Raw genomic sequence first — 25,445 nt, forward strand, 5'->3', positions numbered from 1 at the left:
TTTTTACATCTGTCCACATCCCTCACCTTTGGGCAAATTACTTCTGTAACATGGGCATAATCATAGTTTGCTTCCTAGGGTTGCTATAAGAATTAAATGAGCATAAAGCTTTTAGAATTGAACCTAAAACCTGCAACGTGCTCTTTAAGTAATCATCAGCATTCCTATCTCTTTTGATTCTGTTAACTTCCTCATGAGGTAGATGGGCAGGCATCATCTCATTTACAGATGCAGAAATGAAGGACCAGAGACCTAAAGGAAGTTGACCAAGGCCACTGGGCTGATAGGTGGTAGAGAATGGGTTTAATTCAGACCTGAACCTCAGTTACCTTATGATAAAATTGGGGTGTGATGGCACCACCTCATAGGATTAGGTTGTGAGAATTCAGTGCCATCATGCAATCAAGTGACAAGCACATGGAGGGCACTGGTCAAATGTCTGTGCCCTTCTTCATGATGCCCCACCCTGTCACCCGAGCCCTCATGGAGCCACCAGGGATCCCAGCTCCTGGCAGCCCTGGGGTCAGCAGCTGGGCCCACAGAGAGGCCCATTGTCTCTGTCCTTTGGGGCTCTATTGTTGTGGCCGCCTCCCAGGGTCCAGCCCTGGGGGTAGTTTTGGCTTCCCGGGTTGGGGGGAGTCTTGAGGGACTGCACGTTGAGGACTGAATCACCGGCGGGTTCTGGGTTATGTCTATGAAGAATGGAGGCTCAGAGAGCCTACGGCTTGTGTGGGGAGTGCTTTTGTCAAGTCTGAGCTGCCAAAGACCAGGCTGGGGCTTCATCCCGGTGTGGGGAGCGCGCGACCTCAGGTCAGAGACAGGGTCCCCTACCGCGCACACGACCTCACGCTGCCCTGTTACTCGAGGAAGCAGAGTCCACAGCGCGCGGACATAGCCCAAGGTCACACAGGGACTCCGTCTCAGCTCGGCCCCGCAGCCGCGCGAGCGCATGGAGGCGGGGCTCAGCCGGCGATCCCGCAAGGCGCCTCCCAGGCGGGGCGAGGCCGCGCGTTCCAACTCGGACGCGCGGCGTGAAAACTCGCGCGGCCGACCCCCCAATGAGCCTGGCCAGAGTCCCCAGGCTTGTCTGAGGAAGGTGGCCATTCGTGCTGCCGGGGCATTGGGGGCGTGGCCTCCCTCCCGCCGGGGCCGGAGCGTGGGACTCCGACCTTCTGTGACGCGGCGCGAGTGCGGGCGCGGCGGCGCGGGGCCGAGCATGCAGGAGCTCCGCCCCCATGGAGGCAGCGAGGCCGGGGGCGTGTCCTGGGCGGGACTGCACCCCGCCCCGCCGGGTCCTGGAGTGGTGGTCAGCGCTGGGAGGGCCCGGCTGCGGGATGTGAGTGTGGCGGGGGGCGCGTGGTGGGGCGCCAGTCCTAGTCCCCTAGGTTCCCAGGGGTCGCCGTGGGCTGGAGCACAAGTGCTCGGGCGGCCGGGCGGGCCGACCAGGTGCGGGCCCAGTATGGCGGGTGAGGGACGCTGGGGCCGGATGTGCCCAGGCGGGCCCCGCGCCGGGTCAGCCCCGAGCCATTTCTCTGCAGCCCAAGGAACAGGAGCCCGTCACGGGGGCCCGCAGCATGCGCGGGTCTGACGTCTGCTCTCCGGCCCAACCAGTCTTGCGGAGGCCCCTGCGGTGGCAGCAGCTGCGGAGGTGTGATGAGGTGGGGTAGAGAGTAAGCTGCGCGGTGGATAGGAGATGACTAGCACCCTGGCTCCTCCTTGGGCCACGACCGCGAGAGCCCCTAACGTCTGTTTTGGAGTCTCAGCTTTCACGATCAGGACGCTTTCTTTGCTCAGCTATTTAGATGCATTTTCTCCATCCTCGCAACAGGCACACATTTTATAGGAAACTGAGGCCTAGGGCCACACAGCTGTTAGGTGTAATTGTTATAATGTGGAAGTGAGGTGCTGAGGTCTTGCAGCCTGACACACCTTGGTGTACATCCGCTGCTCTGGCCTTAGTCCCCTCTCAAAGCCTTTGGTGAGATGGTGAGGTGGTGGTGCCTATTTCCGAGGAATGCTGTGAGGATTGGGTTGGATAATGCAGGGAAAGAGCCAATGCTCAGTAAGGATCCGCTATTATTGTTGTTGCTGTGTGGCCTCTTTTCTGCGGCTAGCTAGTGGTCTGGTAAATCAAAGCCGACTGGTGCAGAGTGGGAGTCCGCTTCCCACACTGAGACCATCCCTGTTTATTCTGTCCCCATGCCTACGGAAGGCCGCACACAACCCAGCTGTACCAGCACGTGCCGGAGACCCGGTGGCCCATCGTGTATTCACCCCGCTACAATATAACCTTCATGGGCCTGGAGAAGCTGCATCCCTTTGACGCCGGAAAATGGGGCAAGGTGATCAGCTTCCTAAAAGGTATGGAAGGCCCACCTTGGACCCTGCATCTGCTTCCTTTACCTTCCACCACTGCCTTTCCCTAACACAAGCTTCAGACACCCCTATCTCCAGCCTCAGCCCTCAGACTGCTGCCTTCCACCCATGCCGTGAAAAGGGACTTTCCAACCCAAACTTCTAAGCATATGTCTGTGTCTCAAACCTTCCCTGGCTCCCCATCGCTCTGGACCTAAGTTTTGTGTCTTCCCCTGGAAGTCCAGTAGAAAGGGAACAAATTAATGATGGACACATGAAGCTGAAGTTTGGAGGAATCCAATGTCTATCCACCACAAGCTCAGAGAGTCCAAGAAGAGAACTTTTGCTCCAACTCCATTGATTACGAATGGAGGAAACTGGGTCCCAGAAAACTTAGGAAACATGCTCACAGTCACATAGCTACTAAGTAGCAGGTGTCTGAAACTCAAGAGTTCCAGACTCCTACCCTTCATGGCTCATCCCACTGGGCAAGGTCAAGCGTGCACTGTTTGAACTGTGGTGTGGGAAATTCAGGCATCACAGTAGGCTAGTGCCAGGATATTATTGTTCCCTCTGTATCAAGGGTACTTTAACTGAGGGAAGTAGGAAGTGTTACCGAAATGTTACCTGGTGTAGGATGGCTCAGTTCTTCTGATCACACCATGGAGAAAATCTCATTTGGGGGCCAGCCCATCTTAAACACTAAGCCCATCTCCCTTTTTAACAAATCCAGAGCAAGCCTGAGGCTCTGCACTTTGCAGAAAATAGAGTCAAGTTGGAGATTAATAACCCTGGTTCTATTATATTTGTGTGGTGTTTTTTTTTTTTTTTATTTCTGGCTAACTTCTATTCATGGCAAGTGATACTTATTTTCAGTTTGCAGTAGTGACTAGAGTGAGTATTCAAAGAAATATTAAGTTGAAAAGAATACAAGTTGTGTGCAGCCGTGCAAGAACTCTGGCAAAGTGAGCAGAGCCAGCCTGCCCTCATCTTGTAGTTCTCTGGCCTTCCTGAATATGGTCCTTCATGCTCTGCTTCCAGTCTGAGTTACTCCTCCCATTTCCCCTTCTTGGGCTCCTGTATCACCTAGTAGCCTGACAGAAGTGTTCCTTGTCTCCCTCATCCGGAGCCAACAGTCCTCTTGAGTTTTCTCCTTTCTCATATGAGGATGTAGGTGGAAAGGAGGCAGGGGTCATATGGTGAAGGGCCTTGGGTGCCTCCAAGAAAAGAGCTGGCCCTTTGCCTGAAGACACTGGGGAGCCATAAAATGTTCTGGGGGTGTGTTAGGGGGAGTACCTACTGTTTGTGGAACTATATGTGAGAAATGTATGTAACTAGTTGGTTTCTGCCAGGGTTGGTTTCTAAGGGTAACACTTTAAAACAGGTCCCCTAGATTCTGACCTTGTTTGTCCCTTTGATTTCCCTAGAACCCAGAGAATCATGGGCCTGTTCTCACTGTGCTCTAGAGCATTTTATCTCTTGACCTCAGTTTCTTCTTTTGAAAAATGGAACAAATCTTGTCTGGTGTATGTGAGGGGTGATGAAATAATGCAGTGTTTTCTAAACATTGGTCATTTGCAAACCACTCTTGGGACCTTGCCATCTCTTCATACCACCTGTTCCATTTTTAATTCATATTTTTTATTGACTTAGCCTTTATATTTAAAAACTTAAATAAACTTGTTTTAAAAGGAAACATATGTCATCTAAATGGGAAAAGCTGGTTTCACTTGCCATAAATAGAAAGTCATAGGAAATATAAATGCATTGAAAACAAGAGTATAATTTGCTTCGGGCTGCTGCTTACTGTTGCTGCAGGTTGTGAGTGCTTTTTGTGGGGGTTAAAAAGGGAAATGATCATGAGTCAGGCAGGGATTAAAGAGAGGCCACACCATACTGAGCCTCCCAGGATGCCATCAGAAATTAGGGGGAGAATTGATCAAAGAACTTTTCTCACCTTGAGGGTCAACATCATTGACCCAGGTGCCTCTGAAAGTTTTCCAGACACACCCGAGCTCCTCTGGCTATCAGTGGAAGGATCTTTGTGTGCACAATATCTGAAGTCCCCTGGCCTAAGGGCCTGGCCATTGTTCACACTGGCCTGGTAGGTGGCCTATTGACAGAATGCCCATAAACCAGCAATGCCCACCTTCTCCTGGGGCAGGGCTGACAGAGGCCAGGTTTGCAGCCTGTGGGAGGGACTGGGCTGAGCCCTCCCAGCAGGGAAGCATGGTGCCCACTTTGTGGTTTCAGAAGAGAAGCTTCTGTCAGACGGCATGCTGGTAGAGGCACGAGAAGCCTCAGAGGAGGACCTGCTGGTGGTGCACACGAGACGTTATCTCAACGAGCTGAAGGTACAAGGCCAAGGACCAGAAGGGCTGCCTGCCAGAAGGAGTGGCCAGGGGAGGGCAGCTCAGCCTGGGAAAGCACAGCCTAAACGGGATCAATTCCTGTCCATAGTACAGGGGAAGCATGTGAGTCTGTGGTCCCAAGAGGAGCAAGGTGTCACAGACACCAGGGATGGCTAGACTGCTCCAGGGGTTATGAGCTCCCACTCTCTGGAATTGTGAAAGCAGGGATGTCCACTTGGTGGAGAGTGAAACTTCACAGGGATTGGGGCTTCTACATTAATGGCTTTCTATCTGTGCTCTATGAACAGGCTGCACAGAGCTGCTGAGATGATGGACAGGGTAACCCCAGCCCTGTCCCTATCCAATTCAAGCTGTTCTATTTGGCCTATTTTTATATTGGATTGAAGTTTAAGATTTTGTTCTAAGAACTTGTACTGCTAAAAACTTGTTGAGAACTGTTGCGCTAAAAATGAGTTTGACACCCCCAGGGCCCAGCAGAGAACATACCTGGTCATGCAGATGGTGGTGTATGGGTGAACTGGAAGCTGTTGCCCTTCCCAAGTGGGTGGCTGCTACCCAGCCCCACTGTAGGCCCAGCATGGCCAGAGTGCCTGGCTTTGAAGCAAAGCAAGAAATCCAGATTGTTAAGTGACAGTTCCTGATTTCTTAATGTGTTTACTCATTTAAGATTTTAAAATCCCACCTACAGGCTGTCTGCTCATGACCTCCTTCTAGAGGGCCCACAGCTGTTGTCAGTGCTGAGGTTCTGAGGTGGAGGCAGTTATTCAGTCCCCTTTGTGGGAGCAAAGGGGAGGGTTGGGCAGGGGGTTGCATCCAAACTTGGTGCTGTTAGCCTGCCTTGGTGGGGTCAGGGATGTAACAGGTTCTCTGCCCCCAGGAATGTGGGAGCTCTATACACCTGAAACCTATATAACTTTATTAGCCACCCCAATAAATTAAATTAAATGTTTTTTTAAAGAAGGATTCATTTTAGACTAAGAGCCATAGTAGAGGTCACCAGGCTCTTCCCCTCCATAGGTGGAAAAGCTTAGGCCCAGAAAGAGGATACACCTTGGCTATAAAGGAAAAAAAAAAAAATAGAGGGCCCCTGGATGGAAGTAAGCTCATTTAGAGTGATCAGGGAGGGTCTCACAGAGGAGGTGAAGTTTGAGCTGAGACTAAATAGTAAGGAGTAGGTGACATAGGTGGAGCTTTGAAGAAAGAATGCTCCAGAGCCTCAGACTGGGAGTGGGAAGAAGGGACTTGGCCTCCTGCAGCGGGAGAAGGGTGATTGATGAGCTAAGTCGAAGGGACTGAGATACTGAGAAGGCATCTGGTGTGTTCAGGGAGGCCAGCAGCACCAGGCTACACAGGGTTTTGTGGGCTGTGGGAAGAGTTTTGATTCTGTTCCAGGTGTTGTAGAAGCATGATATAGTGTGCTGCACCCTTCACGCTCAGGTGAGACCCATGTCCACTTCAGGCATTGTCTGGCATCTAGGTGTTGGTGTGTAGAAATATCCCAATCACCCTGCACACATATGCAGTTTTCTCTTCTCTTTTCTCTGCTGTGAACACCTGAAGAGTTCATGCAGGTTTTGCAGGGCTGCTCTTCCTTGGCTGTTCTGTGTGTGCAGTGGAACATACACCCTCTCCCCTGCCCACCTCCACTCTGCCCCCGCACCCATGTTCCGGGGTTCATGCCTGGCCCTGCACTGGTGTGGCCTTTGATACGTAATAAACAGGGCATTGAAGGAGATGCTGTAATCTGATGTTTGACAGATTATATCCTTTCAGGAAAGCAAATGTCTATTGAGCACTTAACTGTGTGCAAGGCCCAGAGGTGGCCCCACTGAGGGTAGTGGTTGGGTTGGGCCAGTGCAGGCTCTTGCCTCCTGCTAACCCCAGTGACAGTGTGCCATGGGATGTGTCATGCAGATTTGACATCTTGTCCTTGCGCATCCCGAGCTGGGCAATGCCCAGGACATGTTTATGAAGTAGGTATTTAGTGAACATCATGCTCTGTTCTAGATGCGGGGAGACAAGATGGAACAAAGGAGACCAGATCTTTTTTTGGAGCTGGCATTTAGGTGGGAGTCAGCTAATGTCATAAAAATCAAATCAATTATATAGGATGGTAGAAGGCACTCAGTGCCTTGGGGAAAGTACTGCAGGAGATGGGGTGAGGAAGACCGTAGTTTGAAATGGGGGATTGCAGAGGATCTTACTGATGTGATCATGAGCTGAGGGCAGTGAGGGAGTAGGCTGTGGGGGCATCCAGGAGGGCATTCCAAGCAGAAGAATGAGCAAGTGTAAAAGCCACGAGGCAGTGGTATCTCCAGTGTGTTGCAGCCACAAAAGGAAGGCAGTGTGGCTGGATTGGAGGGGATGAAGGGAGGCTGGTAGGAGGTGAGGTCAGAAGAGGATAGGGCCAGACCACCCATTTCTGTGGCTTTGCTCTGAGAGAGGTGTGGGAGCCATGGGTGTATTAAGCAGAGGGACATGACGTGATCTAGGTTTTAACCAAGTTGCTTGGCAGCTATGGTAAGTATAGGCTGTCAAGACAGAAGCGGGGAGACCAGTAAGGAAGGAGGTTGTGCAGTTGGGAGAGATCCTGGGCTCTAAGACCAGGCAGCAAGTAGCGGTTGAACAACAAGGTATTCTGTTGTTCAGATGAGTAGGGGCATGTGAGAGAAAGAAGGCAAGGACGCCTCAGAAACTTTGGCCTGAGCCCCAGGAAGCCGGCATGCGAATCGGGCCTCGTCACTGCCCTTATAGCATCACAGTCCTGTGGGAGAAAGGGAAGCACTGTTTCCAGAAACACAGCACCAGAAGGCAGATGTCCCAGGAAAGTCTCAGGGGAAATGGGACCCCTCAGGGTCTCTGATTCTCTCTTATCTTTTCTTTTCTCCTCTTTTTTTATTGTAAAATTCACATGATATACAGTTAATCATTAACCATTTTAAAGTATAAAATTTAGTGGCATTTAGTAAATTTACAATGTGGTGTAACCATCACCTCTATTTAGTTCCAAAACATGTTCATCACCCCACAAGAAACCCTTCCACACTAAGCAGTTGCTCTTATTCCTCCCTCCCCCCTGCAGGGGTACCACCAATCTGGTTTTGCCTTTTCTGGTTGTTTTACATAAGTATACCTGGAATCATAGAATATGTCACCTCCTGTGTCTGGCTTCTTTCACTGAGCACAATGTGAAGAATCATCTACCTTGCAGGATGCATCAGTTTTTCATTCTTTATTAAAGCTGAATAATATTCCGTTATGTGGATATATCACATTTTGTTTATGTATCAGATGATGGACTTTGAGTTTTTCCAGCTTTTGATCTTTGTGCATAGTGTTGCTCTGAACATAGGTACAAGTATTCTTTTGAATACCTATTTTAAATTATTTTGAAATTGCACCTAGGAGTGGAATTGCTGAATTGTATGGTAATTATTTTTAACTTTTTGAGGAATCACCAAAATGATTCCCATAGCAGCTACACATTTTACATTTTTTTTAAATTTATTTTTAGAGGGAAAGAGGAAGGGGGGGAGAAATATCGATTTGTTGTGTTCTGACCAGGGATTGAACCCACAACCTTGCATACTGAGACAATGCTCTAATCAACTGTGCTACCCAGCCATGGTCCACTTGACATCTCTAACACCAGCACAAGGGGTCCATCTTCTCTACACCCTCACCAACACTTATTTTCTGTGTTGTTGTTTTTTTTTTTATTGTGGCTAATTTAGTGGATGTGATGTGATATCTTATTGTGGTTATAATTTGCATTTCCATAATGGTTAATAACATTAAGCATCTCTTCATGTGCTTTTTAGCCACTTACATGGCTTCTGTAAAGAAATGCCTATTCATTTGCTGTTGAGTTGTAGTTCTTTATATGTTCTGGATATTATGTGATTTGCAAATAATATTTTTGCTCATCCTGTGGGCTGTCTTTTCACTCTTTTGATAATGTCCTTTGATGCACAAAATGTTTAAATTTTGCTAAAGTTCAATTACTCTCTGTTTTTCTTTTGTTGGTTGCTTTTGGTGTCTAAGACTGTGTTGCCAAACCCACGGTCATGAAGATTTTACCCTTGTGTTTTCTTCTAAGAGTGTTATAGTTTTAGCTTATATTTAGGTATTGGATCCATTTTGAGTTAATTTTTATATATGGTGTGAGATAAGCATCCAACTTCATTCTTCTACATGTGGATATCCAGTTCTCCCAGAACCATTTGTTAAAGAGACTGTTCTTTCTCTATTGAGTAGTTTTAGCCTCTTGTAGATAACCAATAACCAACTGGATTTATTTCTGGACTGTCAGTTCTATGCAATTGATCTATATGTCTATCCTATGCAATACCATAATCCTGTGTTTTGATTACTAAGTTTTGTAGTACGTTTTGAAATTGGAATCGTGAGTCCTTCAACTATGTTTTTCAAGATTGCTGTTCAGGGTCCCTTGAGATTCCATATGAATTACAGGATCAGCTTCTCTGTTTCTGCAAAAAGGGCCATTGAGATTTTGATAGGGGTTGTATTGAATCTGTAGATGAATTTGGAGATAGTTGCCATATTTACAATATTAGGCCAATCCTTGAACACAGGATATTTTTCAATTTATTTAGATCTTTACATTTTTTCATCAACAATGTTCTGTAATTTTCAATGTATGTCTTGGTTCAATTTATTTCCAAGTATTTTAAATTTTGATGTTATTGTAAATGGAATTGCTTTCTTAATTTTCTTTTTGGATTTTGTTGTTAGTGTATAGAAATACAACTAATTTTTGTGTGATCTTATATCCTGCACTTTGTTGAATTTATTTATTAGGTTTAATTGGGGGGTTGTGTTGGTTCTTTAGGATCTCCTAAATATAACATCATGCCATCTGTGAATAGGGAGAAGTTCCACTTTCCTTTCCAATTTAGAGGCATTTTATATTTTATTTTCTAACTAGAGGCCTGGTGCATGAAATTCGTACATGGGTAGAATCCCTAGGCCTGGCCAGTAATCAGGGCCAATCAGGGCCTTCTGGCTGCCAGCTGGGGCCTTCCTTCATTCTGTGCCGCCCCCTGGTGGTCAGCGCACGTCATAGCAAGTGATCAAACTCCTAGTCGAACTCCCGTGGAAACAATTTGCATATTAGCTTTTTATATACTAGTATATACATTGCTTTGGGTAGTACTTCCAGTTGAACAGAAGTGGCAAAAGCAGTCTTCCCTGGCTTGTTCCTGATCTTAGGTGGGAGGTTTTCAGTCTTTTACTATTGAGTATGATGTTAACAGTGGGAGTGTGTGTGTGTGTGTGTGTGTGTGTGTGTGTGTGTGAGAGAGAGAGAGAGAGAGAGAGAGAGAGAGAGAGAGAAAAACACCCTTTGTCATGTTGAGAGAGTTCCCTTTGTTCCTAACTTGTTGATTGATTTTATGAAAGGGTGTTGGATTTTGTCAGAGGCTTTTTTAGTCATCAACTGAGATAATTGTGTGGGACTTTCTCCCTCCCCTTTCTCTCCCTTTGTTCCCACTTCACTGCTGGAAAGTCCTGACCCAAAACAAGTAGTTGGGCACAAAGACCCTGACATCTGACCAGGCGCTGGGATGGGCAAGCACATAGGCCATGCCCTTTGGTAGGCCATGGGCATCAGGCTGGGGTAAACCTCACAGGTTCACTATAGCTCATTCATTCATTTGTTCAGCACTGTCTGAGGTCAAGTTCCCTAGAGTAGTGGTTCTCAAATTTGCTTAAGCCTCAGATCCTCTGGAGGGCTTGTTACAACACAGATTGCTGGGCCCCACTCCCAGTTTTTGATTCAGGAGGTCTGGGGTGGGCCTGAGAATGTGCATGTCTAACAAGCTCTCAGGTGCCATTGTTGCTGCTGGTTCAGGAGCCGCACTTGGAGAAGCACAGCCCTAGAAACAGAGCCTGCAGCAGGGATTTACCCGGGGCAAGGTTTCAGGTGAAACCTCTGGGAGAGGGCGTCAGGCAGAGAAAACAGGGGAAAAAGCTGGGCCTGCAGCACGTGGGTTCACCAGGATTGTGACCTCAGCCTGATCCCACAAGGGGTGCTATAGGCAGGGCACTGTCTCAGCAGCAAGAGGCCAGGCTCTCACAGGCTTTCCTGGGATGGGACAGGTGAGATGGCCTCCTCAGGAGAGGGTGCAAGTAGGGATCTGGGGAGGATTGACAGCACGTGCAACAAGCACCTTCTGTGGGCCAGGCATCATTCTCAGCATTGCCTGTGCAGTAGGGAACAAGTGTGTGCCTGCCCTCCTGGAGCTGGCATCCTTCTGGGAGAGACAGATAACAATAGAGGTATTGTTATTGTCAGGTAGAGACCAGTGCTGTGTACAAAGATGAAGCAAAGGCAGGGGTCGAGGGACCAGGCAGGGGAACTTTACATTGGGCACTGAGGACAGGTCTCTCCAATGGTCTAAGTCCTCATTCGAGGCCTAGTTGGGAGGAGCTCTTATTTCATGATGAGGAGACAGGAGGACAGAGGTACAGGTAAGTAGAGGGCTGTGCTCAAATTCATATTGCAGTGGCAGAGTCCAGAGTTAGACTAGTTGACTCTGAGGAAGACTTATGAACCTTGTCCCTCTCCTGCTCCCATCCAGGCTGTCCCTCAATGCCCTTGCCTGGGGTCAGGCTATCAGAGGGCCTGGCCTCCTGGCAAGTTCGGGCGGTTCCACTGCAGCCCGCTGCACCTCCCAGATAGCGTATCTGTTCCTGGCACTGGAGCATCTGTCTCCACCACCCTCCATCCCCCAGTCTGTCCCATTCCCAACATTTATGTTTCACCCTGGCCACTGATGTTTCTTTCTAAAGTAGCTATATCCAACTGAACTTTCTATAGTGATGGAAATGTTCTAGAAAGGCTCTATCCAGTCCAGTAGTCACTAGCCACATGTGGCCATTAAGCACTTAAAATGTGGCTAGTGTGACTGAGGAACAAATTTTAATTTAAAAAACTTAAAAATTTTTAATTAACTTAAAATTATACGCAAGTAGCCATGTGTAGCTGGCAGCTACTGGATTGGATAGTTCATCAGTGAGCTATACCCCTGCTTTCACAGGAGCCACTGCTGGGCTGAGAAAAAGGCTGATGTTTCCAGCCTTGTTTTCATGGGCAGCAGTCGAGAAGTTTTGATAGGCACCTTCTCCTGTGGGAGCTGGTCCCTTTGGCTGAATCCCATATGTACTGTGATTCAATGCTTGGTCCATATAAAATTCAGTCTCTAGCTGAGTTTCCCCAGTATTGTCCCATATGGCTGCAGCTTTGTGAAGATCAGTACAGTATCCTATATAATAAAAGCCTAATATGCTAAGGGTCCGGTCATCTGTTCAACCAATCAAAGCATTATATGCTAATGAATGCTAAGGCTGCTCAACTGCTCACTATGACATGCACTGACCACCAGGGGGCAGATGCTCCAACTGGTAGGTTAGCTTGCTGCTGGGGTCCAACCGATTGGGACTGAGCAAGACAGGCTAGACACGCCCTGGAGCCCTCCCGTGGTCCCTCCCCAGCTGGCCAACCTCCCACATCTCTCCCCGGCCCTGATCATGCACCGGTGGGGTCCCTCGGCCTGGCCTGTGCCCTCTCGCAATCCAGGACCCCTTGGGGAATGTCAGAGAGCCAGTTTCGGCCTGATCCTGTAGGCCAGGCCAAGGGACCCCCACTGGTGTACGAATTCGTGCACCAGGCCTCTAGTGTTATATTAAAAGCAAAGTGGGCAGGTGGGGGTTTGTGGTAAGGAAGTTTGAGAAGCAAGGGGTGAAGCAAAGGTAGAGGGGATTCTGTAGCAGAACTTCCCAGAGCCTTTAATGTGCCAGCATGGGCTGTGACCTTCCAGGAGGGGGCAAATAAGCAGGACTTCCCAAACTCATTGGTGTGGACCCTTCCTGATGGAGAGCCATTGTGCTATAGCTGCTGTGGAATCCTCTTAGAGAAAACTATTCTTGAGGTAGTGTCCATCTCAGACCCTAGGAGGTTGTGTGGCTTCATTTGTATTCAGACCCTCCCTCTGCTGGTTGTGATGGCAGTTAGTCACTTAATGTGTTTCTTCAGAGGCTCTGTTGGGTATTCACTCATTTTTTTCCATGAAAACAGTGGCTCCAGGCCTTCCATCTGCCAGGCCTGTGGTGGGCAGTGAGATGGCATGATGAACAGGGGAGCTGGCCACCCTGTCCTCTCTCGATCTGTCCCCCACCAATATATGCATATGCACATACTGTCAGCCAGTGGTCATTGCTACTGATTCAACGCCAACAGGAATCTGCAATTTGGGGTGCAGTGAAGAAGGAAACTTTATTCTGTGCAAACAGCCCACATGTGATACAGCATGGCTGTGAAGTGGCCCTGGGGGGAGATGGCCCTCAGGTGAGGCCTCTCAGGATAGCAACTCTGCTCTGCTCTGGTTTAGTCAGCTCCAGCCCAGCCCAGAAAACAATCCCCAGTCTCTGGTGGAAAGGGAAAGTGCACTGTGGGAGCCAGAGGGAAGTTGGTCTAATACAGATAAATCCCTGCCTCTGGTCAGTACATTCTCAGCATATGAGGACTCCATATCCTCAGTTTGATTGGTCTAAAAAGGCACTGTCCTGATTGGTGAGAATGGAGCTGATCTGATTGGTTGGAGAAAATGCTGATGGGTGATATAGATGTGCAGATCCAATTGGACAGAGAAAACCTCAGTCCTATTTGTTGACATAGGGTTCCAGGAACTCCTTTATATGAGCTGGCTCAGGTGGCAGAAACACAGTGCAGGCCATGTGGTTTGCATGAGAGGCTGCTGTTTAGAAACAGCTGAGGAAGGAAGCATGGTCATCTCTACTTTCAGACAAGTAATCCATGCCCCATGGACCCTGCTCTCGGGTTCCTTCCCTGGAGTGAGGGAGCAGAGCAAGCCTCCCCCTCAGCTGTCTTCAGCCCTGCCAGCCTGAGAGGGCTGACAACACAGGTATTCATAGCAGTGCAGGCAACCTGACAAAATGTCTCCCCTTGGCCGGTGGCCTCAGCCATCGGGACCCCTTTGGGGGCTGACTGGTCCTGTCCTGCCCTCCTGCCCCAGCTTCTCCTGGGTGCCCCTGCACTACTACCATCCCTTCCTGGCTCTTTTCAGGCAGATGCTTTTTCTGCAGGCCTCTCCAGACATAAATCTAAATCTCTCCTGATTGGTGATTACAATGGCCACACTTCTCAGTTCTCTCTCACTGGATGCCTTGGCAGCCTTACCGCCTCACTTTGCTCACTCCTTCCTGAAACCTTCTCTCTCTCTCTCTCTCTCTCCCTCCCTCCCTCCCCCCTCTATCATCCCTCTGGTCCCAGGACAGTCCTTTTTTGTCCCAGTGGACTCCAACCTGGGCTTTGCCCTTCAGTGTTAGAGTCCTGGAGTTCTGACCTTGTGTCCTGGACCTCTGTCCATCTGTTCCCCACATGCCTTCTATTAACTGTCCCCATCTCACCTTCCCCAGACCCTCATATCTCTCACTTCCTCCCTGGGGCTGCCATTATTCTCATTCCCCTAACTGGTTCTCCTGTTACAACTACAGCAGCATGGGAAGCACTGTCTGATATGCCTGAGAGCCTTTGCTGGCAGACCAGCCCTACATGTCCCAGTGTGTACCTAAGTTCTGTTCAACATGGACTTACTTTTCTTCTGCCAGCAGTAATTTTTTCTACCTTGACCCCTACAGCTGGATAACTCTTGTTCACCTTCAGTCTCTGCTTTCATGTCACCACCTCCAGAAAGCCTGTCTGCCCCTACCCCACCCAAACCATGTTCTTCTTCACACAAGGCTTGTCACATATGAGTACTTCCCATCTAGGCTGCAAGCATGCTGACATGAGGACTGCACCAGCCCCCACCTTAATGAACATTTACAAAATACCTGGGCCCCTCCAAGTCTCTGCGTGAGGTCAGTGGGCACGGGGAGCATGGGCCTAGGTGCATTCTCAGCCCGGCAGGAGGTGGTTCAGGATATGGAGGCATGGGCATTTGCCCGAGGGCCTGGGACAGCCGTGGGCAAACTACGGCCCACGGGTTGGATCCGGCCCGTTCGGCTGTTCTATCCGGCCCGCAGAGCCGAAAGAGTGGAGGGTTCTCTTGCTCTCCCCTCTGCTCCTTTACTTTGAATTTATATTAGTTCACACAAACACTCCATCCATGCTTTTGTTCCGGCCCTCCGGTCCAGTTTAAGAACCCATTGTGGCCCTCGAGTCAAAAAGTTTGCCCACCCCTGGGCCCTGGGAGGTCACAGGAAAAGCTGTATCCTGATCTTGGTGCAAATGCTTTTTAGGTGGCCCAGTCCTCCTGCCTCAGTAGCCGGAGAGGAGGCAGGATGCCTCTTTTGAAAGAAGGTCCAGTTCCCAGTAGATGAAGAGGCCATTATGTATGTGCTGGGGAAGCAGGGCATCTAGGTTTCCAGACTTGGCTCTGTGACTCACTGTGTGACCTTGACAAGAAAGATCCTCTCTGATTGGGGCCTCAGTGTCTCCTTCTGTACAGTGGGAGGGCCGGGCCATTTCTGGGTCTGCACCTCTGTAGTTTGGAATCCTCCTCAGCTCTTGTTTTGGGCACAAGAGGGCAGCCAAGGGCTTTGGAGCGCTGAGGAATGTGGGCCAAATAGGCTTGAAAAAACTGTACTGGGTAAACTGATCATTACTGAGCCCCAAACTTGGTGGGGCCAGACTGGAGGGGGGTCTTGTTTCTTATCACAGTAACTGCACCTGGCCCAGAGTTCACCCAGGGCACCTGGGAACTGGCATTACAGGAAATCAGATTTCCCAGCTGCTGCTTCTGAGCTCTGGGCATGACAGTGGGAGGCCAATGGCCTACGTCTCTTTCCACAGTGGTCCTTTGCTGTCGCTACCATCACAGAAATCCCCCCTGTCATCTTTCTCCCCAACTTCCTAGTGCAGAGGAAGGTGCTGAAGCCCCTTCGGATCCAGACAGGAGGAACCATAATGGTAGGTGGAGAGGCAGGTGGGATGCAGGGCTGGGCTGGGGATCCCTACACCTGGTTCCTTCCCACCTCTGGGCCGTTGCCCACCCTGGGCTCTCCATATGGATGCCTTCCTCCCACTTAGTAATGGTACAAAACCTAAGTACTCCTCAAGGCCCAGCAGCGCCTCTCAAAGCCTTTTCCACCCCAGGGCATCAGAGTTCACTGTTCCTTTTTCAGGGACGTCCAGTTGAGTTACTGTATTTGCTGGTGTGTAAGACACCCCCATCCCCCAGAGATAGATCCTAATGTGATCACTCCAATGTACTCCAATTTAAGATGGAAATGACATCAGTGATGGATGGTGCTCCCCTCTTTCTCCATCGCAGGTGTGGCGATGAAGAAAACTCCCAGCAAAACAGGTTTCATGTCCTGTGTGTAGTTCTCTTTAAAATGAGCCACAGGTTGCCAAGTTCATTGGAGGTAGAGAATCATTTCAGACTCCCATGTGCGATATCTAATTCAGACCTGGTAAATGCCTGTTGACCACTATAGTTTTCTTTTCAACCTGCATATTTGTATCTTTTTTTTTTAGTTTATTAGAGTATTACTTCTTGCCCACCCCCAAAACTTTGATTTCCTATGGATTTCAGTATTCAGTGTACTATATTTCTATGAGCAAAAACGTGTCTTTTTCCCTTTGAAGGCCACATTAAAATAATTGTCAGCTTATGTATGGTCATAAGTACTTTTATTTATTCCAGTTTCCTCACAAAATTACACTGCACATCCCAGATACCAGCCAATCTGGTACTTGCTTCTGGGACTGAGTTTACTGGGGGTGGATGCTTCCTTAGCCCCACCTCAGAGCTCATCCCCACTTCAGAGCTGGCTGGAAATAGTGTTTATGGGATGAATGAGTGAATCAGAGAATGAGTGAGTGAAGAAGAGGGCTGCCTGTGCTCTTCACCCTGTGCTTGTCTCCCAGGCAGGGAAGCTGGCAGTGGAGCGAGGCTGGGCCATCAATGTGGGTGAGTGACACGCCTGGGGGAGCTGGCCTGTCCAGGGCCTGGGGACAGGGAGGGCCGAAGGAACCTGGAGGAAGTGCCTATGAGTTTGGAGATGCTGGTGCCTAGGAGGGACCAACCAGTGCCTCCAGCTGGCATGGAATCCTTGTGTAAAAGTGTGCTCCAGATTGCTTCCCAGTCCTGTCTTTGCATACTTCCAGTGGTGGGGAGCTCACTCTCTCCCAGGAAGCCTAAGCCATCCCCTGGACAGCTCTGCATGAGGCTGAAACCTGCAGAGTTTCAGAGGCTCCCCCAAAAGACTCCATCAACCTCTTGGGGCCCAGGACAGCCTTCAGGGGCTTGGTAATGTCATGGTGGGTGGGCTGCCCAGGATCAATATCACTTTATTCTCAGGGGCCTTGAGGGCCAGCATTCCCCCAGTCCCTTGGATTCTCCCACAGGATTGGCTCATGGGAGGTCGCACCTGTGGCCTTCCTCATCCCTGCTGTGCTCCTCATGAAGGCCCAGCACTTCACTGTTTGTGAAGCCCTGTTCTGTCCGGCCTCTCATCTGAGCTGGGTGTTATTGTTCAGTCCGATTACATTGATGAGAACATGGATGTCGAGAGAGGCCTAGTGGTTTGCTCAGAGCCCCATAGCTGCCTTCCCCCACTCCCACCTTGGATTGTGAACACTGCAAGGCCTTCTTGGTATGGCCAGATACCCATCATTAGGTCTGGTTTAACCATGATATTATGATACTCTGCTGAATAAAAAAGTGAGTGATACATGCCATGTGTTTCTACAGGGGTCCCAAGAGGCCTCAGAGGCCCTTGGTTTGACTCTCGGCTCTGCCATTAGCTAGCTGTGTGACCCAGGGCAAGTTGCTAACCCTGCATCACTCTCTGTGCTTCAGGGTCTTAATCTGTAAAATGGAGATGATAATGATAATGGTGCCTGCTGGGCCTGTGGGGAGGCTTCATTGAGCTCAGTGCTGGTTAGGAGTTCACTGCTGGCTGTTATCTCATTATTAGGATCCAATGACAGCCTCTTGGGTGGTGCAAAGGCAGTTCCCTGTATCCGGGCCCTGGCCTCACACTGCCAGGTGAGGCAGTTATTGGGCTCAACTTCAGAAACCCTGCAGCTCAGTTCTTGTAGGGGTTGCAGGGGGATGGGCTCTGGCCACTGAGGCTCTGAGGCTATGGTTAGTGTTGAGGGGTAGAGGAGGCTGGGCTCTGGTCTCTAGAACCCTCACCGTTGCCATGGGTAGCCATGACCAGCAGAGGGTGCCCTGCCTGATCACCTCCTTCTACCACCCGGCAGAATCTGGGGGTTCCCAAGGTAAACCTGCCCCATAGCTCCACCACCCTTTTCTATCAGGAGGACTCACATGTGGGCAGGCCCAGCTCTATGGAGACTTACTGTCTTGGGACGGATGAGCTCTGTCCCCTAAGGGGTGTGAGTGGGCACTGGAGTCTGACTTGTTGGGATACCCTAAGAAGTTTCTTTCTCTGACAGGGGTGGCTGTAATGGCAAAGCTGCCTCCTGACCTGGGGATAGTGACATATGTAAGCACGCAGCTCACTTGGTTAACCTGGAGTCCCAGGAGCCTTCCTGAGAGCTGAGCAGGGAGGGCACATGGGAGGGCAGGGGGGTGTGCTCGGGTCTAGCTCTTGAGCCTGGCCCTGACCACATCATGTCTGCCTTCTATAGGTGGTGGCTTCCATCACTGCTCCAGCGACCGGGGAGGGGGCTTCTGTGCCTACGCGGACATCACACTTGCCATCAAGGTGTGCAGGAGAGCATGTGGGAATCACCTCCAAGAGCCCTCCCTGGGACCCCCCACCACTCCCAAGTTTGTGTTCTCACCCCACATTATAGAGGAAGGAAGTGAGGCTCAGAGGGGAGGAAGGTCCCCGCATCACTCAGCCAGGCTCAGGCTCAAACCTAGATCTGACACTCCTCTGTGTTGCCTGTGCCAAAGGGAGATATTACAGCCTTCAGCAATGGCAGGAGCTGGGGAGAAGCATGTATATCAACAATAAGAAGGGCATCCCTACAGAAGAGTGAGGGGAGGTAGAAATAATAATAATGATCACAATAATACTGATGACATTTACTACAGGCTCAAGCCTATGCCAACCTTTGTTCTCCATGGCTCACCTCAGTGAATCCTCATATTACAGATGAGGAAACTGAGGCCCAGAGGTGAGGTCACACAACCAGAGGGGCAGAGCTGGCATTGGTCTTCATGTTTATGGAACCCCAGAGCTCCCCCAGCACCTGGTCTCAGGCTGGGCTTCCAGAACAGGTCATTGGGGTTCCTGTTCTCACAGAACACACAGACTAATGGTGGGGATGAGACAGGTCAGCAGACCCTGGGCATTCAGGAGGCAGACCCGCAGGAGAGCTTGGAGGGTGGAGAGAGGGGAGGAGGGCTTCCCAGAGAAGGAGGAATGTGGACCTGACCTTGTAGGAAGACAAAGATTGTTGAATAAAGTTCCCGGCCCAGTTTTGAAGGGAGGCTTCTCCTCCCTCAACCCCCACATTTCCCCAGGATTCCTGGGGTGTCACTGAGGGCCAGCCTCACTCACCTGCTCACCTCCTGACTTCCTGCCCTTCAGGGCCCAGCACAGGCCCCTTCCTCCAGGAGGCCTTCCCTGACCCTGCGCCCATACTTCTCTGGAGCTGCATAGCTCTCATGGGCATGTGATGTCTTTGCCTAGTCCTCCTACCCTGGCCCCTCACCAGCTGGGAGTCCCTGAGGGGCTGTGTCTTCTGGCCTGTGTGGGTTCTCACCTCTCTCCTCTCCTCCCCTGGGCAGTTTCTGTTTGAGCGAGTGGAGGGCATCTCCAGGGCCACCATTGTTGATCTTGATGCCCATCAGGTGAGTGCCCTTTGCGGGCTGGGGTCTTGTAGGCCCCCTCCTCAGCCCCCCTCCGTGTGTTCCCCATCAGCATCCATCATACAACCTACAATGTGGGACTCCTCCCCCTGGAAACATCCCTGAGCCCCAAGGCAGATCTCTGCCACCTTCATCCTGATCTGCCTCTCTCCCACTGCCCACCCTCTCTGTACCTGGAGAGACCGGAAGCAGAGGGTCCTTCTTTCTTCCTCTGCCCCTCTCGCCCCAGCCAATGCTCCTGTGAAATTGAGGGTCCTTCCTCTCTTCTCCTGACTTCCTCCCCAAACCAGGCTGGTGGCTCTTCCTAAAATCCCTACAGGCAGGGCTATTCTTGTGCTCTAAACTCCTCAGTGGCTCCCTAGTCAGTGCACAGAGCCCAGGAGCCCTGTGGACCTGCGCCTCAGGAAAGTGCTCATTCATGCGCTGCAGGGTTGCTTGGCCACTGCTGGACAAAGCATCAGGACTGGCCTTACCCAGCTCTGGCTCCTGTCGTCCCAGGTGGGACAGGGCATGCAGTGGGTTCTTGAAGGCCCTCCTGCTCCTCTGCTGCTGTGGCTTTGTGATGGTTGGGACAGCTCCAAGGTCACATGACACTGAGCTCCTGAACCACATGAGTACAAGCCCTTACAGTTTATCTTTCACATCCCTGATCCCATGCCTTGTGTCCTGAAGAAGACTGAGAGGGCTGGGCTTGCTTAAGGTCATGCTGGAAGATCATGGGGCCAGGTTTTGAGGTTGAATCCTAGCTTTGTCACTTCACAGCCATGAGATCCTCTGCCAAAGGGCAAACCACGCTGCTCAGGCACAGGGCGGTGGGGGTTGGAGGGAGGGTCCTGGCTTTGCTGAGGACACTTGCCTGCAAGTGGCTCCCATGTTCTCCCCGCAGGGCAATGGGCATGAACGGGACTTCATGGGTGACCAGCGCGTGTACATCATGGATGTCTACAACCGCCACATCTACCCTGGAGACCGCTTTGCCAAGCGTAAGCTGCCCGCCACCCTCAGTCCTGAGTTCACTCTTGCTTGAATGGGGCTTTCTCCTTAGTATTTCCTATGTGTTGGGTGTTGCAAGGTGGGAATCGTTCCCATTGTACAGATGAGGAAATTGAGACCTAAAGAAGTCACATGACTCACCCAAGATTGCATTAGCCTGTTTAAAAAACATATGGATCAGTTCTTATATTAGGGGTAGCATCAAAAGAATAAAAACAGACTCCTAGGTATGCATCTGTCTGTAGCACACAGGGAATGAGCAAAAGGAAAAGAGGGAAAATAAGATAAATAGGATATTCCAAATAAGATGGAAGAAATCAGTTCAAATATAATAGTTGGTAAAATAAAAATAAATTCAGGCAGGTTCAACTTATCAATTTGCCAACTAAAGGCAGAGATGCTCAGGTGAGCTATGAAAACTTGAGCACCTGCCCACTTTGTGGGTTGGGGACCTTTATGCTGGACGGGCTAGTGAGTCTGCTGTGGGCACTCAGCTGCTGGTATGCCCCAAGGGACCAGTCTCAGAACTGAATCTTGAATGTGCTGGCTTTGGACATGAGGGCACAGCTTGCTAACCCTGTGTCTGGGCAAGGTGTTTTATTCGCAATCCCCCTTCTCTCTTTTGGGTCCCTGCTTTGCAGATCTTGGTGCTCTTTTTAGCTGAGTTTCCCCCTACCCCTCAAAATTGCACCAAGGTAAAGCAGAGCCCTATCTGATGTGGATGTGTTGTTTAGGGTTAGCAGTACTGTCCTCACTAGACATTCATTGTACAGTACCGCAACGCCAAGAAAAGGATGGGTTTGTTTGTGTGTGTGTGTGTGTGTGTGTGTGTGTGTGTGTGTGTGTGTGTAGCTTCGTTTTGAGTGAAATGAGAGGCTGAGCAGTGCTGGAGTCAGATTATTTTCTAGTCCTTCCTTGGGCACTGGCAGGGATCCAAGCAATCTTTGTCCTCTTGAGCCTCAGTTTCCTGTCTCTGCACATGGGGGAATTTCTGTGTCCCTCTCAGAGGCCATCAGGCGGAAGGTAGAGCTGGAGTGGGGCACCGAGGATGATGAGTACCTGGATAAAGTGGAGAGGAACCTCAAGAGAGCCCTTCAGGAGCATCCTCCTGACGTCATGGTGTACAACGCAGGCACCGACATCCTCGAGGGTGACCGCCTTGGGGGACTGTCCATTAGCCCACAGGTATGTCCTGAACTTGGCGGGGGGAAGGGGGCGGGGGGAATGGTCTGCTTTGAGGGCTCAGCTGCAGCAGGACAGGTGGACCACATTGGTGCTTCTCCTGATATCAGGGCAGATGGATGGAAACAGCTACACTCCAAGCAGGGCTAGACCTGCAGCAGAACCTCTTGATACCATGAGGGTTGGGGCCTGCCTGAGCTCACCTTCCCAATCTCCCAACAGGGCATCGTGAAGCGGGATGAGCTGGTGTTCCGCGTGGCCCGTGGCTGTCAGGTGCCCATCCTCATGGTGACCTCAGGCGGGTACCAGAAGCGCACAGCCCGCATCATTGCTGACTCCATCCTTAATTTGTATGACCTGGGGCTCATTGGTCCTGAGCCAGCCAGCGTCTCAGCACAGAACTCAGACACACCTCTGCTACTCTAGGAGTTGCCCTGACTGCACTGCCCTTCGAAGTGGTTCTCTGCCTGCCTCCCACCCTGCCCACCCCTCAGTGCTTCTCCTTTTCTAACCACATGGGATGGCAGGGCAGCTGCCAGGGGCCCTGAAGGGCCTGGGTCTTGTCTCTGTCCAGGCCTGCCTTCAGGGCCTGGCAGGCAGCTCCTCCACTCTCCCCACTGGATGTTGGAGGGTCTCCAGGCCCCTCTGTGGGTGGGGGCAGAAGGCATTCCCAGGAAGACAGCACACAGGTTTGACCAGGCCCTGTGGAAGTAGGCAGCTCACCCAAGGAGAGAGGAAGGCAGGTGAGGCTCTGGGGGCTGCACGGAGGGCCCCCAGGGGTCAGGATGCTCCCTTTTTAAAAAATGTCAGACCCATGTCAGACCAAGGAAGCTTCCATCTCTGCAATGGCTGGGCCTCTCCCTCCTCTTAAGTCATGAGATTTATTTCCTTCTTGTCTCAAGCAAGGCCTGAGGATCTGGGGCCAGCCATGTGGGTGGGACTGAAACCTGGCTCCCGGAGCCAGGCCTGGGGTGGGGGCTGCATTCCTGGCCTGCAGGCCGTAACCCGGTCCTACATGTGAGCAGTGGCAGGGAAAGGGGACGTTTCCCTCTGGCATTCCTTTAGTAATGCAAGGGCTGGACCTATTCTCAGAGCCCCACGCATGGATGGGAGGCCTGAGGAGCCCCATCCCTGCTTCCATAGCGGGCTCACCTATTCAGGGAGGAGCAATTTGGGGAAGAGCACTTGGCTCAGGACATTGGTGCTGGAAGCATAACAGGGCTGCTGACCCCAGTGGGGAGGGCAGAGGAAGATGAGGACTGGACGGGGAAATCTTGGGTGGTGCAGGTGGCCAAGCCAGGTCCTGCAGGAATCATGGCCCCAGGTAGGGACTAAGGCTCTGAGGAGGCCAGGCCAGGGTTTCTGGAGGGAGAGCAGAGGGTCTCCATCTGGGCCTATAGGTTGTAAGGGAAGGGGGCTGGGGCAGGGCCCTGGGTGGGGCTGCAGACTCCACTGGCCTCACTCAAATTCCTGGGCGCCTGATCACACTGTTTAGGATCCCGAGTGGGCCCTAACCTTGTCCTCAGCTCTACTCTGAAGGGGACTCTTGGGTCCCTGAGGAAACTGGCCTGGGAGGAGAGCCCACTCCATTGCCTGGGTGTGTTCTTACTGGACAAAGGTGGGGCTAGAGACGTATCTGGGTCCCAGGTCAACTCCACCTATGGGTCTTGTGTCCATTATCCTTTGGGGCTGTTTCTGCAATCTCCCACTTCCTCCCTCACACTTCCTCTGCTGCAGCGTGGGTGGGGTAAAGTTCCAAGATCACAAACTGTCAAAAATGCTGACCTTCTGGGCAAGACCTGAGGCATTAACCATCACTTGGACCACATCCCACTCCACCCTCCCACCCCCTGCCTTTGTCCTTGTTATCTCTGTATCTGATCCCTAACATCCCTTGTCTCCAGTGTGGGCCTGTGACATCTGGGGAAAGGCTGTGATGCAGCACGTCACTGTGAGTTTCTGTCTGTACACAACCATAAAGGCTCTTCTTGACTGGCCTAGTTACTGTGTGCTCTTGAGATGAAGAATCCCTCCCTCCTAGAATTAAAGGGAATAAACACTTAAAATGCACATGGCACAAGGCCTGACATGGAGCAGCTGCCCAAGAAATGAAAGTGCTTTATTCTACCCTCCTAGTCTTATGAAGTAGTCATTATTCCCATTTTACAGATGAGATAGCTGAGACTCAGCGAGCAACGTGATCCAAACCCCGCACACATCTAGTGAGGCATAGAGCCAGGTTTGAACCCAGCTCTAGTGGACTCAAAGTAGGTATCTCAGCTGCCTCAAATTTAGCAGGGGTGAAGGAGTTGTGGGGAGGTCATTGCTCTCCAAACAGGAGGGTCTGGGAAAGTATGGGATGGAAAGGCAGGCAGTGTTGGACTCCGATGGTGGCTCTGCACAGTGTGGAGGCAACAGGTGCTCCAGCAGGTCAGCGCGTGTGTGTGTGTGTGTGTGTGTGTGTGTGTGTGTGTGTGTGTGTGTCTGAGGCAGCAGGTGCTCCAGCTAGGCAGCACAGGTGTATGTGTGTGTGTGTGTGTGTGTGTGTGTGTGTGTGGCAACGGATGCTCCAGCAGGGCAGCGTGTGTGGGGTAGGGTAGGGTCTTCTAGCTCTGGCCTTTGGTTGGAGCACTCGTGGGGATGGTTTGGATGGGACAGATGAGTCCAGGCAGGTGGGGAGCAGGACCTTGTCCTCAACTGAGCAGAGTGACCAGGCCATCTTCAAGGTTAGCAGCACCGCCTGCATGGGAGCAGGATGGACCCTGAGTGGTCAGTGCCAGGGACAAGGACATCAGATGAAGACACGAGGGTGGTGGGCAGGGTTCTAGGGTGGCTCTCTGCTGCCTGAGGAGGAGGATGCAGGCTGACAGTGCCAGGCTCTGCTCCAGGCTCACAGTGGGAATTACCTGTGGAAGCTCACAGCACTGAGGTGAGAACCGTAGGACTGTTATCTGTGTTACAGATGTGGACCCTGAGGCATAGAAGGGGTTAGTTACTTGCTCAAAGCCCATGGCTAGTAAGTAAAAGGATTCATAGCAAGGCCTCTGCTCCAGAACTTATAAGCTGATTTCTCACTTGAAGGGGCTTTTCAGGATATTAACCTAAAGGTAGGTTCCAGGGATAAATGCCTTAATATATAGGATGCACGGAGGATGCCATGTTGCATTTCCTCCGCACCTAGTAAATGTTAGCAATGATGATTTTCCTGTAGGTCTCATTGAGCATCAAGGACAGTTGAGGTGAAATGTTTGGGATCTGTTCTTGTGGCCTGTGTGTTTTGCTGTTTGCAAATTATATCCCAAGTTATAAAAAACCCAAGAGGAATTCGCCAACGGTGTGAGGTGGCTGAGGAGCCAGCATGGTAGGTCTGGCTGATGCTGCAGCCCAGGGTGGGAAAGGAACAGGCTGTGGGAGGGCAGGGGTCAGACAACGCTATGCTGAGAACTTGGGGGCAAACAAGCTTGGGAAAGCACAGGAGCCCCCATGGCCAGCCCTGATGCCTGCTGGGTGTGGAGTTTCTGCAAGAGGCCCTGCCAGAGCGGGAACATTTGACGTGGAAGGCGGCACTCCTCTGTGCGGGGGAGTGGGCAGAACTTGGCGCCAAGCCCATCACCTGGGGAGCCCTGCTCTGCTTGGGCCTGGGTGGGGGGCCTGGGACAAATGACAGCCTCTTCCTCGGCCATCCTAACGAGTCATAGTGCTG

At 51.1% G+C, this 25,445-nt stretch overlaps 1 protein-coding gene across 6 annotated transcripts; it reads left to right on the forward strand.

Annotated features, from left to right (window-relative positions):
* Positions 1–1,008: 1,008 nt before the first annotated feature.
* On the forward strand, positions 1,009–23,742 carry HDAC11 (histone deacetylase 11). 6 transcript variants are annotated; one of them, XM_080654503.1, is made up of 10 exons: positions 1,009–1,336; positions 2,213–2,361; positions 4,609–4,709; positions 15,565–15,681; positions 16,645–16,687; positions 18,376–18,452; positions 19,487–19,549; positions 20,454–20,550; positions 21,567–21,745; positions 21,965–23,742. In XM_080654503.1, the coding sequence occupies exons 1-10, from the start codon at positions 1,236–1,238 to the stop codon at positions 22,166–22,168; spliced, it is 1,131 nt and encodes a 376-aa protein (XP_080510629.1). In that variant the 5' UTR covers positions 1,009–1,235; the 3' UTR covers positions 22,169–23,742. The 6 variants fall into 6 exon arrangements, with proteins under 6 accessions (XP_080510629.1, XP_080510631.1, XP_080510633.1 ...); XM_080654505.1 differs by having other exon boundaries at positions 1,134–1,336; positions 15,634–15,681; XM_080654504.1 differs by having other exon boundaries at positions 1,306–1,648.
* The last annotated feature ends 1,703 nt before the right edge of the window (positions 23,743–25,445 follow it).

The sequence above is a fragment of the Plecotus auritus genome (genome assembly GCF_963455305.1).
Source record: "Plecotus auritus genome assembly, chromosome: 2".
Lineage (NCBI taxonomy): Eukaryota > Metazoa > Chordata > Mammalia > Chiroptera > Vespertilionidae > Plecotus > Plecotus auritus.